Below are 17,134 nucleotides of genomic sequence, written 5' to 3'. Positions count from 1 at the left end.
GCGGGGGCAGTTCGGCGGGTGGGAACTTCACCCTGATTTTTTTTTTCCGGTGCCTCACTGACGCACAAAGCAGTATCTTCGCTGCGGGAAGCCGCAGCACTCCTTTGGGTTTTGTCTCCTTGAAAATTTGTCACAAATTTTCCCTTACGGAAATGATTTTTATTTGTGTGCGTAATAGGGTTTGTTATAACGTCATTTGTTTTGTTTGCAAAGTTGGTATTCTGTTTCTTAACCCATATTAAAAAAAGTCATTGTCAGATGTTTTTTGCCTGATAAACAAGGAAGCAACGTTCATTCAGAAATGTAGGCCAGGATCTTCAGAGGTACGTAGGTTTTGTGACTCTTATTGAAATGGACAGGTGTTAAGGATCTATGCACTTTTTAAAGTGTCTGTGTTTCAGTGATCAGGGCTGAGCATACGTTCATGGAATTTTTGTTTTGTTTGAGTAAGCTCCTCCATGGCTTGAAATGGTTTTGTGAAATCATAAGTAAGGCCTGATTGCTTTAGCTGATTAAATGATACCCTTAATTCCTGATACTTAGGTACTCCTCCAAAACAAGATACAATGCAGGAGGTAAGATCTTGCTGTAATAGCCCAACTTTATTTGATTTTAACGTGATTACTTCAGAAACAAATGTTTGACAAAAAAGATAAGAATTGACTGCTCGTCATGGAGACCTAGGTAGCATTTATCATGGTGGAATATCTGTATTATAAACTAGTAGGAAAACTAGGTTTTGAGGTGGTGAAATAAGGCCTTACATTGTCTTTGTTGTAACCAGTAGCAATTCCAAAGATAGGTTAGTTCTGGATACTTAATAGAAACATTTTTGAGGAAAAATAATATTTAAAGTATTGGAATATTTTGTCACTCTTAAAAACAGAAATTAAAGTATCTTATAGTTCACATACCTGTAGTCCTTGCTATCAAAGTAGTTTTCCACCAATTTAAATGTTTCTAGTCATTTTTTTGTTGGTTAGAGGGACTACCTGAGGCAAAAAAAAAAACCAACCAACAACAACAAAAAAACCTGTTAGCCGAGATTATCACCAATTCAGATTTGTACTCTTGCTGGCGTGCTAAAGATCTTGGTTCATTTGATAGAGCGAACATCTGGTCACCTGTCTCATGCTGTCATCCACAGTATAAAATGACCTATTGAATTCATAAGACAGCAAAAGCTGTGTGCAATTTTGCATTTCACTTTAGTCAAGTAAAAGTGTATAAGACACCAAGCTTCCTGTTTTAAAACTCTTGAAGTCTCGCATGTTTAAACATCTGTTTATTTTTATTGATGGTTGAAGCCCTGGCAGCTACGGCTGTGGTTATGTCTAGTATTGGGAGCCCGGGGGTGAACAACAGCTCTTAGTATTCATGCATATTTCACGTGTCCTTTCAAATCTGGATGGGAACATTCTGACCTTTCAGAAATGTGTCTTTTATGAAGCAATGGCTTTTGTAAAAGTGTATTAAGAGTGTATCTTAATATATCTGTGACTTGCACTTTATCATCAAGTTAATAACTTTGTAGACCTGTGTAACCAGATCAGTTATAACAGTCTTGTGTTTCAGTGGAGGTGGCCATGTTGCAATAACATTTAGCTGACAGCAGTTACTGCCTTTTTTCCCAAGGTGAAGAATCTTTCATTTCAGTTGTTTATATTTCCTCTAATGGTGAGGACATTCGTTTGAGAAGATATAGATAATGGTGTCCCTCTCCCTAGCTGATGAACTATGGAGGCTTAGATGTCAGGCAGTTGAATAAATGGGGAAAAAATTGCTGGGGGGGGGGATGAGATGGGGAACAGGATGATATAATTCACATGTAAACAATGGGGATAGTACAGAGAGGTGGATTTGCCATAGGCAGATATTGTATAAAGATTTCCCCACAGCTTTACTAACGTGCAACCTCCTTTAAGTCAGTTTTATCACCGGATCTATAGTGCTTTAGCTGTTTGCATGTCAGTGAGGTTGATGAGATTTAGAAACATGTATATTGAGTAATGGCGTATGGGACACATGTACAACATAAGGATAGGATGATTACTCCCAGTTGTAGTCTCTTAAGTTTTGTCAGTGTGACAGTGATCAGCTGCTTCCAAAGTCTACAGTGCTCTTAAAAAAAACCATAAAATGTATCTGCAGCCAAAGTCTTACACTAGTGAACTTCCTTCAGGGTTAAGTTTCGATCAGTGTTTTTCTTGGTGGGCTGATGTCAGGCCTAACAGAGACTCCTAATGGAGCAGAGGGGAAGGAAGAAAGGAAACTGTTTCTTTCACTAACCCAAAATGTTGCAAACAAGATTATTTTGCTGTTTTACATAGTTGATGCTATTTGGAAAAGTATCTGCTGTGAATTAAAGTGATGTCTTCCTTATTAAGTGTTTACCAAGAGAAATAGTAGAAGGCTGGTTCACGACTTTATTAGCAAGAGACTTCTTTCTGTATTTTTTTTTGCCAATAAAGTGCAGTCCTAATACTTGGCTGCTGTCAAGTAAAATGTTTGCTTTTACCCACTGCCATTTGGCCCTACTGGGTGAAGAGTGGAGAAGTCTGCTGCACTGTCCTTGCCTCTTAAACTGGTAGATCTACTCGGTTTAGTATCTGAAAAATCCCCCACTTGTCACAGGTTTCCTGAAGAACAGGATAAAACTGTCCTAATGATTAATTTCATAGTTCTCACTTGCCGGGTTCTTGTTAACAGTTGTGGCAAAGATCATGTCTTACTTTGCTCCTCAAAGCTTTATCAAGAAGTGTTTGCAAAATGACACTGCATTAAAAACAGTTACACATACCTCAAAGGTCAAAACTGCCAGCGGGGGCTAAGAAATAAATTTTTTAATTATTTTTGATGGCTATGTAACTCAGAACTTCCCTAGCTGTCTCTGGAAACAATACTCTAGAAGTTGGTTGAAGAAGAATTCCTAGTTAAGATCTTAAGCTCCAATAAAAAAGTGTATTTTGTCATTCTTTTGTAAAACTACAACTCCTTATTCCCAAGTTCATTGCTGTTATGTTTGTCTTGGAGTTCACTGAAGCCAAAACATTCCTGATTGCCAAATCATAGCGCTTATGTCTTAAAACCATGATTTACATAGTGTTAATGTAGCTAACTGAGTTTAAGCCTAGGACAGACCAAAGAAATGTCTAGACTGAAGAACGTGCTTGTGAACACCATGTTTGTCAAATCTACCTGCTGGCATCCATTGTGCAAAGCCAAACAGATTCCTTGCCCAAGTGGGTATGTGCATGCCAATGCTTCACCGATGCTGGATTGATGCTAGGATTTCTATGGGTGCCTTATGGTCTTGGACTGATTCATAGTGTGTTGCAGGAGAACTAATTTGTTGTTCGTAGGACTCTATGCAGAATTGCTCTTAGCCTACCAGCTCATCTAGCTGAGGTGCTTCCAGCTGTGCACGCTCTGTGCATTCTGTCTATTGCAGCTGGAGCCAGGCCATAGATCCAGTTCTAAGGAAGAGCTCTTCTGTTTGTAGCTGTCCTGTGCGGGATTCTGTTAGAAGATGTGAGACACACACCCTTTCAGTAGTCTTTCCATAAGAATACAGTGGTGGTAAGTCTCAGAGGTGAATGATAACATGGCATAACAGAGGCATTCTGTAGCTATTCTATAGGTGGCCTGACATTTCTGTTGCAAGATAATTGCTTTACTGATCTGAATTGACTTATGCATGAGGAAACAAACCTTGAGGGTCTCAGAGGAATTTTTTTCAGAGGTAAAATTAAGGAGACTTTGCTGGTCCAGAGGATGGATACTGTTGGTTACAGTACTTTATAGTTACTGTGGTCTGACTTAATCTTTGAGATGGCTTTGCAAAGGTTAGTAAGAGTAGTACTGTACTTGAAATAACAGTTTCACTTTAAGAGTAGACTTTCCAAGCTAGTGATGGTGCCTAGAATGGGCTGCAAGGAGTGAGTAAGTGTTGCTGTAGCTCATGTCACTGTAGCACCCCTCTGCAAAGCACAGACAAACTCTTCTGTCTGGCCTGGATGTAATAGAGTGTCTTTGGGAGGCCATAGGCAAGAACCTGTCTCCAGAACATTATCATCCAGTTAGTAACTAATACTGTGCATGTTATTCTGAAATACTGTACCTTTTTGTAGGGCAAAAGAGAAGTATTCTGCTCAGAGAATTCTCAGGTAATTTTGTTATTAAAAAATTGGAGTATCTGTCATCACTGTGGCTGCATTAAAGCAAACAAAGGAAATTGAAAGTGGTTTGTAATGGTATTTCATATTGTCCTGTGAATAAAGATGTGTTTGATGCTACCTAATATCAAAGCAAAGAGAGTTTCAGATTACCTTCTGATTGTTGCTGTTTTATAAAGAAGCATAGATCTTTAACTATCAATTGCTTTATTTTCCGGCAGAGATTAGAAGACCAATATATAGTACACGAAAATTTAGTAGTTAAAACAGGCTTTAAAAGAGCACTCTTTGTCTCATAAAGTGGTGAAAATGAAGAACAACCAAAAGTGAAGAACAGTACAATAAAATTTCAAAATCTGATCGCACTTGGTTTGCTGATAGTGGAACTGAATATTGGATGTTTGTATTCTTGCTACTTACTCTGCATTGTACAGGTTGTCCTTGCTTGATAGGAATGAAATGAATAGGGCATGACTGCCCCTTTTAGGCTAACAAGTGTGGGTTTTTTTCATGAACTGCTCAGTGGGTTCTTTATTTTTGTTGGAGCAGGGCATGATAGCACTGAGATTCGATCTTCATGGGATTGTGTTGGGGGTGCAGCTTCTCAAATGGTTCCAAGTCCTCTGTCAACCTCCATTGCGTCAGGGTCATGCACAAATCAGTCTTGTTTGGCTTTCTGCCCTCGAGAAAGGGAAGTAGTAGTACTGAGGTTATCTCACTTTTGCTGAAGGTCTTATACGAATTTTACAAGCTTTTTCATTATCCTGTTTCTTGGTGTCTCGATTCTTTTAATGGAAGAGCCCTGCCAAAAGAATAAATATGTATCTTTTTTAATGAGAGGAAAGAAATGACTGTTGGTGTTTCAAAATACAGCTTGTGCGATACTTTCATTCACTGGTCCATTCTTTGAGTTCTTGATAGCCTTCTTTGCCAGTTCAAAAAAAGTACTGTGGTAGGAATGGTATACACAACGTAAGATTTCTTTGTGCATGACAGACCTCAACAGTCAGGTTTTCTCATTAAGATAACAGCTTGTCAGAGTAAAAATAACGTTAAAAGTAACATCTGAGAAAAGCCACATATTAGGGAAGGGAATTAATTTTAAAAGTTAATCATGAGTTCAGTGAACATCCTTAAAGAAAATAAGAGTTAGGACTGAATAAAGGAATTACAAATGCAACTGATAGAAACTTCCTTTCTGAGAAAATCTTAAATATTGTCTTGCCTGGTATTGTTCTATATATGGGTACTTGGGTTGGGTACATGAATGGTCTAAGATAGCACAGAATTTTTATGGAAGTGGAATTGCTGTGTTCTTTCTGGGATTATGACGGCAATATGTTCCGCAGCTCTTGGTAGTCTTGAGAGCTGTCATAGTTTTGTCTGCACTGGCTTCTAGGTTCAACCCTACTGGATACCCGGGTTGCCTGTAAGTGTGTTTAGGGTCTGAGTGGTGGAGAGTGCATCAGACAAGGGGAAATTACTGTTTGTAATGAGAGAGGAGCAGGAAATTGAAGATGGGGAAAATGAGGAAATAGACTACTAACTGCTTTGTAAACGAAGCTTTTTTGTTCACTGCTTGTCATCAAGTTGGCTAGAAGTCTAGATATTTGCTGAATAAACTATTTGGCCAGCTGGGTTTAGGTGTGTGTGTTACACTAACAGGACAGAGACCAGTAGTTTGGGGTTATATAAAGAAGCATGTGCTTAAGACAGGCATTTTCTGCAAAGTGGTTGGCTGGTCATGTGTCAAAGCACTGTGTACTTACTGTAGCCAAGCTTGAGAGAATTGATCAAGGTGCTTTTTGACACCTAAAAAGCAGATTGTTTCTTAATGGTGAAGGGAGTTGACTATAATTTAAAATGTAACTGAAAATACATTTTCAAAGTAATGATATGTTAGATTACATCTATTCATCAACCAAGTTTACACCAAAAATTTGAGTTAATGTGGTGTAATGAACCATTTCACTGTTTTATAGTGCTTTAATGCTATCATACTTTTTGATTGCTAGTAATGGAATTAATTCTTAATGATGAAATACTTTGCTTGATCTTATAACTCAAATGTGTTCTGCTTTTATATCTAATCATAAACTTGTCTGCTGTAAAGATCTCAAACTTTGACCTTGTTTTTTGACTTGGCATTTTCGAGGGACTTCCCCAGTTTGCATGAATTTTCTTGCACTGCTGTATGTCTTGGCGTGATTAATATCAAAGGTCTTTAATTTGTGACATGAATGGATAAAAGTCATGTACACTTCATGATTCTGAATCGAGTCATACACTTTAGAGGGGAATCTATTTATAGTTTTCAGGTAGCTGTCTTGACAGCTGTTCATTGAGTCTTTACTTAAAATGGCTTAAAATAAGATACTACCCTATTTTTCCTCTCCAAGTCTAGATTCTGTAAGTTAATAGGCAAATGTTTTCATTAGGAAGGAGGAACACTAATGCTGATTGAGCTTACTTATTGCATCTTGCAGCTTTTTGAAAAAGCTGTTGAGCACTACTTTTAATTAGAGGGGGATTTTGTAGGATCTTCTAAATGTTTAACAGCAGATGATCCCATTCTAATGAGTCTTAATTATTTGCATAATATTTTTGTAGTCCCTCTTAAACTGTCTTCTGTGTAAAAGCATTGGACTTATATGTAGTATAGGTATTTCTTATGCCTAACCACTGAAAATACTTACAATGGATGGGAATCTAGTTAAATGGTAAGCTCTTCTTCCAGCTTCTGTCTTTTTTGGTCAAATCTTTTGTTCAAAGGTTTGTAATAGCATTTCTAACTAGTGAAGGAATGGATTATTTGTCATTGTTGATTGATGCCATTCACTTCAAAAATATACTCACGTTTAAGCTGTTGTGTAATTTTTGATTGAAAGCCAGCAGCTCTCCCATGAGTAAGCAGTCCTTCAGGCTCTGTATTGGTTAGCAAAAATGAAGGGTTCTTGATTACTTAGTTGAGTTACTGCAGACTTTCCTATGGTTGTAATAGTGCAAATATACAAAATGTTTGAATCTGAGTTAACTGGCTATTATATCTAGGCTGCTTGTTGGAATAAAACTAAGCTAGTAAATAGCGTTTCAAGTGCACTAGTTTTCACTGTGTGGTGGTTTAGGTTTTTTGTCATCTTACACTAGTTTGAGGTTTCTCAAAGTGTAAACTTTCTTGCTTTGATTTTTTTGCCGTAACCTAAATAGCTCTATCTGTTTTTCAGCACAGTGGCCTCTGCGCTAAAGTAAACAGAGCTTATACAAATATAATCACATTCAGAATGCAGAACTTTCATATTGATGGAGATTTCCACACTAGAGTTTAACAATAAAACGGGGGGGGGGGAAGCACTCCAATGAGTAGAACCGAGTCCTTTGTAAACCAGCCCCTGATTGTGCTCACATAATGAGAAAATGTTCAGATTTTTGTTTCTTAAGAAAACTTCAGAATTAAATTACATTGTCCCCTTAATTTATCATGTTAAAAGGACAGGAAACTGTTGGGTATAGGCTGGACATGTAGTATATGATGGTAAGTTATGACTGTGTTTGAAGACAATAAGCTCTCTGAATAAATTAACTTTTTTTTTTCCCCCCAAATCAGAAGTATTTTGTGGATTTTCTAAAAATCTTGTGATGAAATACGGGGTTATTGTGGGAGGGGCTGGCTTGCTTTTGGACTGTGGAAAAGGTTGACTGTTGCATTTCTGTAAAACAGTGGTCCATAAATAAGAGACCAAAAATACTGCCTTAAGGGTGACCTTGTGAGGATGAGAAAAAGACTATGTACTGCTTGTTCTCTGTGTGCTTATAACAGCTTTGAATTCTCATTTCCTGTCCCTGTTAGAAATTTTATAAACTGGAAGTCTCAGTCTTAATTTTTCCAAAGAAAGATGGTGCATGTATGTGAGGGTAAGTACATGCATAGGGAGGAGCATGTGAGAGCTGGTATTTTCCTCAGGAGCTGTCAGGAGCAGAGAAGGGTAAAGATCAGAATTCCACAGCTTTAATAGAGGCTTCTTTGTTTACTATGTAGACTTCTTACACTCTTAATGTTTACTCCAAGTTTTTTTCCAATTTTGCAACTTCTTTTTTTCAGTCCTAGAGAAGAAGGTAGCCTTATATAGTGCATTCCATTAAAACTTACTGCAATAAAAAATAATATAGGATGCAACAGTCTTCCATTTAACGCTTTAAAATAAGAAATATCTCCTACTGTGAATTGTGCTTTGATGAAGTGAAAGTAAGAACTTGCATGCACTTAGATTTTGACTTACTGATGTAAAACATACCTATCTGCTGTAATTCCAGTAGAAAACAGCAACACTTTCTTAATTATCACAGGGTATAGGTCTCACATTTAACAGTAATTGTTATAAATGTTTGTAGGATTTCCAGTGAGAACATTCAAATGGATCTTTTCAGCTGAGGTTCTAGGATCCATAAGATTCTTGATCTCCAGAAAGATCAGTGAACTTACAGCTTCTTTAGATGTTATTACTGCAGCATAATTTTTATTCCAGATTACATCAGTTGAAGAATTGGATTAGTTGCTCATGGCTATGAAGAGAACACAGGCTGCTTGGGATAATGCATCAGTTTATACCCGTTGCAAACTGAGATAAATCGTTCTTCAGGGTCTGTTAGGAACAGCTAGCTCACAGCTGCTCCTGAAAGCATCAGTTTGTGAAACAGAATCTAAGAAATGTTGATTTGACCATGTTCTGTAGTCTCAATCTCGTACTGATTCGTTCGATTCGTTCGACAAAATAAACAACAGCTTTAAATATTAGCATCACATGTAAGAGTGCGTTAGCATTTTGAAGTATTTGGAGGTTCAGGCAGAAGATTACAGACCTGAGTAGGCAATGCTACTTAACCTGCCATAGATCTTGCTGTTGCTACCTTAGAATTTTTTTGTGGCTTCATGCATATTCCAGCTGTACTGCTTATGGAGCCTTATTTCCACATAAGGTATAGTTGCACATATTTTTCTTACTCAGCCTTTTAGTAGTTCAGCACAACCTGCTGTTTGTGTGCCTGTGTGGTGAGTTGGATTGGTGTCTGATCTGGTTGGGAAGTTTATTTTTCAGGTTGGTCAGCTCTACATTCTGGTTCAGTGCATAAACGTTTCTTCTAGAAAAGCATAGGAGATGTTCCTTCAAACAAGTGGTGAGAAAGGGAGAAAAGAGGGAACACTTAACTGCTTAAGTAGTACAAGTGTCAAATGTCTACTATAGCCTTATTCATCTGAGGCACAAAAAAGTGATACTAGCTACAGTAAAGAGATGCTTCAGTGGTTATCACAGTGGGAACCAAATTCTTTTGTCACTTCCGTTTGAGAATTTAAACAGAAGGCAGAGATGCCAGATGAAGCAGGTTGAAGGTGAATATATTACTGAGGTTATTGTTGCCTGTGTCTCTTGGTAGTCTTCTAGTACAACAGTTTTTCTTTTAAATAGTCTTTGAGGCTAATGTTGCATTGTTGTTGACAGCCTAGTATTTTGACAAGGAGGGGAACCTGCCTGGTACCAACTATTAAGGGAACGTGATATGCTCAGTTTCAGTTGCAGGATAGAGTCAAAAGTACAGGGACTGAAAATAGCTTTGTACGCTACTCTATGCTATTAATATGTGGTGTTTTTTTAAAGAAAGCCTAAGTAGTAAATGGATTTCTATTACTTTACCCCAAAACAATAAGGTTCAAAATCTCTCCTGTTTTATTCCTTTTCATGTCAGAGATGAACCATGAATTCTAAGTAACTGATTTTTATAGCTTAGTTGACACCATACTGTACCATGTATTGCATTCAAGATATTTACTATCCATATATACAGCTATAGGGGAAGATGTAGGCCTTACTTAAGCATGCAGTTTAGTTGATGGCTAAATATTGGAGCTATTTAGCTTAAACTTACTGCTTAAACTGCTATAAGCAGTAGTCTGTAAAACTCTCATGTTTAAGCATCGGTAAAACAGACATCATCCATATATTTTGCAGGCAACATCCATCGATATTTGCTGATTTTTGTGAAAGTGATAATGTTTTCACTGACTATAAGAACTTCCTTCAACGCAAATTGTAAGAATTCTGTCTTAATTCAAAATTACATTGTCAAGCAGTATTCTTAATATGAAACAGTTGTATTTTAGTTACTGCTGTTTTGCTTTTCTCACTGGGAGGTTAGTCTTAGCAATAAATGGCTTTTCTATTATCTCAGTTTTGCTCTCGAAAAATCTGATGCTTCTTTTTCTTGATGCATATCTATTTTTATTTCTAGGCCTTTCTTAAAACTTTCCATGTCTAAATGGACTCCTGAATGTAATATAGTTTATACTCTAAAAGCGGATATGAAGAGTGAAGTTTCTTCTGATGCACCAAAGAGACAGGAGAGTCTGAAGGGGATCCTCTTGAACCCTGAGCCTATTGGGGCAGCCAAAAGCTTCACTGCAGAAGTTGAGATGATTGCCAGTAAAGTAGGGAATGAGTTCTCTCACTTATGTGGTGATTCTCAAAAGCAGAAGGACATGAATGGCAACCGTACAGACCAAGACAAAAGTATTGTGCGAAAAAAACGCAAGAGCCAGCAGGCTGGTCCTTCATATACTCAAAATTGTCCTGATAAAGAAAACCAAGGAATTTTAGGATTAAGAGAGCATCTAGAAACACAGAGTGAAGACAATGATTCTTCTTTTAGTGACTGTATCTCTTCGCCTTCATCTAGCCTACATTTTGGAGACTCCGACACAGTAACATCTGATGAAGAAAAAGATGCTCCTGTAAGACACCCTCAGGCAGTGTTGAATACTACAAGTAGAACTCACAGTGCAAGGTCACAGAAGTGGCCTCGGACTGAGCCAGACTCTGTACCGGGGTTATTAATGAAAAGGCCCTGCTTTCACAGCAGTTCTTTAAGAAGACTTCCATATAGGAAGAGATTTGTGAAAACAAGTTCGTCACAGCGGACACAGAACCAAAAAGAACGAATTTTAATGCAGAGGAAAAAGCGGGAAGTGTTAGCTCGAAGAAAGTATGCTTTGCTACCTAGCTCCAGCAGTTCCAGTGAAAATGATATCAGTAGTGAATCTTCGTCCAGCTCATCTACTGAAGGGGAGGAAGACTTATTTGTGTCACCTGGTGAAAACCACCAGAACAGCACTGCTGTTCCTTCAGGTAAAACTAAATTCCTGAGGTACTTTTTATTACTGAGCTTTCATCAGGTACAATATGCTTTTTTAGTAAGTGCTTTGGAGCAGTTGTTTTTGTGTTTTTATAGAAGTTATACTACAAATAGTGCAAGTAATGTGAACATTATACCATAAATTCTTGATGGAAGAAGTACATTCCGAGCTTCCAGTAAAATTACAAGAAATGTAGAATTCTTTAACTTTAATGTAAAAGGTAAAGTTAAAGGTTTCTAAACAATGTACTGGAAGGTTGCTGAATCTGATTAGTCACATGTGGAGTTGCTGCTTTTTTTTTTTTTTTTTTAGCTGTTGAATTGTATTAAAAATTTTAGCTATTATAGCTTTTGTTAACTGATTGTGGGAATAACAATTCTGTCTGGTTTCAGAATATAGAAATATCTGCTAATACACAATTAACTGCGCTGACAACTTAAGAAAAGATGAGAAGAAAAAAAAATTTGTCCTTGTGATAAGAGCCTGAAATAGGATTCAGTTGAAGGTAGCTTTAGTAGTGCAATAATAAGAGAAAATTCTGAGGCCTGAAGTTGTGGAAAGCAAAGTATTGTATATATACAATGTAGGTAAGCTCGATGCAATATTTTGTATATATACAATATAGATAAACTCAATGCAATAATCTTGCAGTTGGTTTACACAGATGATTGTTATGTATTTACACAGTATTTGAGGGCATGCTTGGGGGGATGGTTTTGGGTTTTTTGGTTGGTTTGATTTTGGGGGCTTTTTTTGCCATCTACCAGTTTTCTTGGACTTCCTTTCATATTAAATTTGCCAAATGAAAGGCAGTCCCAAGACTGGGACCAGTAATGTTCACGATGTTGTAGTTGTGCCTTCTGTTTATCATTTCAGCTTTTTAGAGAGCATGGGGAAGTAGATACATAGAACACAGCATAGTGTTAATCGTGCAACCATGTTTTTTGCCTGGCGACAAATGTGTTTTAGAAAGTGAAACCGTATCTCAGACTGTGCTGATCATTCCTCTAAGAAAAAACGACTGAAAATACAAGGACAGGTTTTAAAAAAAAAAAAAAAAAAGTGTGTATGTTCATGTAAGGGCAGAATTTATGCTTGAACAGAACCAGAGTACTAAAGACTAGATTATGGCTTGTTATCCGTTGTAGAAGGAAATAATTTGTATGTTGTTCTTTAATGTACTGTTTAAATACAAGAAGTAAAATTTGTAATGCAAAAATCTTACTTATGCAGTGCTAGGGCTGCATAAATAACTGAAACAGAAGAACTATTGCACAGCCTTAATTATCTTCATGCATATTTGTGGGGACAGAAATGTAATTTTTTAAGCCTAAAAAGTTACATTTGACATGCATGTTCAAGCATATTGAAGGGTATGATTTGTAAATAATTGATGTATGGGGATATGCATACATTCATATTAAAAACCAATTTGAGAGACTACTGTGTTAACACTTCGGTTTCCAAGTTAATAGTTTCTTCTCATTTTCATAGAGGATGGAGTTTCATGTAACTCTAAAATTAGGTAGGACCATTAACAACTCTCTTTCCACACAGAGCACCATGCAACAATGAAGCTGGTATATGGATGAGAAAATGTAGGTTATGGCTTCTTAGGCAACCATCTATTTCTAACCATGATAAATGTATTTAAAGAGAGAATTTTCAATTAATTTTTTCTTTAGTCTACTTGAACTGTTAAAACCTACTGCCCTTTTTTAACACAAATTCAATTAGTATCACTTCTGTGCTTATATTTCTCTTGAAGTGTAGAACAAGTATTTCCATAGTGAGGCTTTCCGTAGGCATTTCAAAAGAATCTTTTTGGAGGGAGATCTCTTCAAAAATTGATGTAATGATTGCTGTTCAGGTAACTTCTGATAATTCAGTGATTCAGTGTGATGTTATTTTGATGCTAGGAAGACTGGAACTTGCAATGTGTTTCACCTAGTTCTGTGGAAAAGTAAGTGCATTGTCCAATGGCTTAATTTTTGTACTACTTGAAAAGCACACGTAATTCATTTATGAAGTTATGTTTATTCTCATGTCATGAATGAAAAATTAATTAGCTTTGCACCAGTTAATTTTAGATTAAAATACTGACATCAGTTGTAACTGAAATAAGGTATGCTTTAAAGAATGTGTATTATGGTGGCTGTACTTCAGGGCTAACACTTGTAGTGAGCTGAGTAGTAATTCTGGCTTAGAGTATGTGAATAATGTGGGTTTTTTTCCAGTGGAAGTATGTATTGATGGGAAGGTTTTGAGCATTTTATTTACATTGCAGATAAAATGAGAAGTTGGGCAGACTTCCTTTATAAAAGTGCCCTATTTTTAGCAAGATAAAAGTGTGATTAATGTTTTCTGTAGCTTTCTGCTGTTACATAAGGCATTTCTAGTTATTGAGTCAATTGGGACAGAAATGGGGCCAGCTGGGAAAATAGCTATGCGACTTCTTTGTATAGTAAGCAAGCATAATGGTGTTTCTATATGAGGAAAGGGTTGTATTGCTAGTGATGCTACACTAGCCTGTTAATGTTAGGAAAGAATTTTTTTGCTCTAGATTGGCACATGAAGGTTACATATGCATCTGCTGAAATTACAGAATATACTGAAGGACAAAGAACTTCTGCTAAGAATATGAAGCCTGTAGCATATATGTAAAAGTGCTAGAGGATAGACTTAAGAAAGGAGGAGTATAATAATAATCAGAAAAGAAAATACAATTTTAAAAGATACAGTAATAACTGAATTTTTTAATAAGCAGGCATCAAAGTGATATGATTAGTCTTGTAGCCTACTTAATAGCAATTTATATTAAGGATACGTCACAAAATATTTCTTTGCTTTGAATGTTGATGTTTATCTAAAGATACGGTACACTTAAAGAACTAGTAAATTTAATTGGTGTATTCTGTTCTGGAAAATGTTACTTTCTGATTATTGTGAGAAATTAAAGTAACAGATCTTTTTAACCAAAGAAGTGTTTACTAGGTTAGTTCTTGTAGTTAATAAAACTAACGTGGCTGTTTTGGAAAATTGTATGAATGCAGATGTGTGTGGGTTTTCTGTTTGTTTCTTTTAACAAAACCTTCTACAAAACCCTTACCAAAAAAACCCAAAGTAACACTATATAGGGTTTTTCCTCCTTTTTCTTTTCTATCAGGGCTTCAGCTATTCTTCTGGTGGAACTTTGTGCTTTGGGAGAGGGAGAGTATTGAACAAGTACGAAATCCTGACACCTGGGAATAGATTATATTGTTTTACCAACTGTTTGCCATAAAAGGCAGTTGTCCTCATTAAATCTGGGATGACCAGAGGAAGCTCATTCAGGAGACAGAGGAGAGTTGGGGGCATAAGGACAATGTAAAAACAACTATGTGTAGTTTAATGATACAGTTACAGTTGAAGGTGTGAGTGCTTTCAGGGGTATATATTCTAATCTGAATGTTGGTCAGTTGGTTTTAATTTAAATACTGGGCAGTTAAAATGACTGCAAGCAGCAACATTTTTGCTATGAAACGCAAATTTTGATTCTGTGTTTTGTTTAAGTAGCTCAGAAACTTTTTTCTGACCCTTGGAGGACCTGTATACACACCTATAGAGATAATCTTCTTTTGACTTCCCTTGTCAAAGGTGGTAAAATTTCAACTTTTACTGTAATTGGATCTCTGCAACATTGTAATGCAAATTTTCTGATATGCTTGTACAGCTATTTGGTTTTCAGTTTCGATTTAAAGGGCTGGGGGTGCCATTTGGAGACAGCAAAAGCTAAAATTGGAACAAGTTTTTAGCCTCACATACTCTGATTTGGCAGTAAAGCTGAACCCTGGGGAAATGGGAAAGTGTTGTTATAAAAAAACCTGGGTAGAATTTTGCGTTGTCATAAATTGTTCACCTAATAGCCCTTAAAATTCCTTCAGGTCTGACATGTTACTTTATATTTTTGAGCAGCTAGTGCTAGACAGGCCTTGCTTTTTTTCTTAGAATGTAATGCTAATGAGAAGCTGCTCCTGTTTTTGTTCAAAGCTGCTTAGAATTATAAGACTGAGTTTATTCATTAATGTCTCGTTGATTCCTCTAACATATTCGTTGTCTGTCTCCCAAAAATGTTCAATATAGACATCCGATATTTTAAAAGCCAGAGGCTGGTGAAAATGTTAAACATATACCACGTCATGTTCAGATTATTTATCAGGTTCAAGATAAACATGTATTAAGTGGAAATGAGCTGCCTGTTATTCGAGTTGATTATTTTTCAGTTACTTAATCCTTCCTAAAACTACAGCGTGCACTCCTTTTCTTGAAGTAACTGATGCAGCTCGTAATTCAGAGCTTTTATCCCAATAGCATTAGTGGACAAGGAAGTGAATACATATCCTTTCTACTGTGCCTCTTACTGGAGAAGGGTTGGGGAAGAACTGGGAAGTGGTGAGGAAAGAAGCACCTGGTTTAGTGAGCAGCCGACATTAACCATTGTTGCTATATCTGTCTGCTGTGAATTGGAGCTTTAAATAGCTACAGTAATAGAAGTTAGCATGGAATTCACTTCAGCACTTCCCTGTAACTGCTGCAGCTTTCTGTGCTGAAAAGATGCTACTTTTAGAATCGGCTTGCTGTAGCATTGCTGATAGGACTAAGATTTATGTGCTTGGTCAAGAACAGTCAGTAGAGTTTTGGATTAGCCCATGTTAGCATGGCTCACAGTTGGATCCCCTAAATTCTGGTTGTTGACTGTCTTTTCCACCAGGGTGCAGACTCCTAAGCAATTTGTATGTTTTGAAAATTTCTCCCATCATGCACAGCATGATTTGGAAAGTATATTGCAAATAAGTCTCAGGGACAGAAAAACTGTCAGCTTCTAACCTAATGTCACCTGACGACACTAAGGGGACAAGACAGGTTCTTTTAGGAATCCTTGGCAGAATGATGATGGCACTAAATCGTAGTTACAATTAAAGCTTCATTTTCTTAGCAGGATATTATGTTTAGTATAGCACAGAATTTATGATTAGAATGGCACAGGATTTCTACAAGCAGAATCAACATAGGACAATCTGTAAGTAGCATAATACAGAATTTATAGTACAAGTTAGCTTATTTCTAATCACCCTCTGCAGATCAGGTCAAATCTTAATATGTGGTTTGCTGTATCAATATAACAATCATAATCTAGACTCGAAAATCATATAAAAGAATACGAGTCACTCAGTCCCCAGAGGAAACAGCTGATGGTGGGGGTGTCCCTGGCCACCGGGGGTCACGGGTCTCACTGTCCAGCAGCAGTTCTGGTCCAGGTTCCCACTTAGGACTTGTAACTGCTTGATTTTGTAGACAGTGCGCTGTTATGCTTCCCTGTTCTGTGACGGGGTCATCATCAGCACCTGGTTGGCTGGGTGCCTGGGACCTTGAGATCCACAAGGAAGGGAGTAATCGTCCTGGCGCCCAGGAATCTTGAGGCTGATAGGGAGGGGAAGAAGAAATCTGTTTGGTTTGTCTACTTGGTTCACAGGACCTTCAGAGCCTGAGAATGAGGGGAAAGGGAACAAATATGTGACCTGCTCGGCCACAGAGAATGGCTGCTTGCCTCATAAAATGGCGTTAGTTATGCTAACTGTATTACCAGGGGTCGGGAGCAGGGGGTACCGGTCACACCTAGTTCAAGAAGTTTGAAAGTTGAAGAAGGGAATACTCATTAACACTAGTAGGATATTACTTTTTTATCTATTTCAAGCTGAATTACTATCCAGGTAATTATCTTGAACTCACTAGCACA

At 37.2% G+C, this 17,134-nt stretch overlaps 1 protein-coding gene across 1 annotated transcript in view; it reads left to right on the top strand.

The window, feature by feature from the left end:
• The first annotated feature begins 10,476 nt into the window (after positions 1-10,476).
• Positions 10,477-17,134, top strand: part of RNF111 (ring finger protein 111) — a 46,288-nt gene continuing 39,630 nt past the window's right edge. Inside the window, exon 1 of the mRNA XM_009576950.1 lies at positions 10,477-11,350. Within this exon, the coding sequence (XP_009575245.1) occupies positions 10,477-11,350 (874 nt within the window). The remainder of the gene's footprint in view (positions 11,351-17,134) is intronic.

This window comes from Fulmarus glacialis, unplaced genomic scaffold, assembly GCF_000690835.1.
Source record: "Fulmarus glacialis isolate BGI_N327 unplaced genomic scaffold, ASM69083v1 scaffold3704, whole genome shotgun sequence".
Classification (NCBI taxonomy): domain Eukaryota; kingdom Metazoa; phylum Chordata; class Aves; order Procellariiformes; family Procellariidae; genus Fulmarus; species Fulmarus glacialis.
Note: the sequence above shows the minus strand (reverse complement) of the source record. Positions and strands in the feature narration are given on the sequence as shown.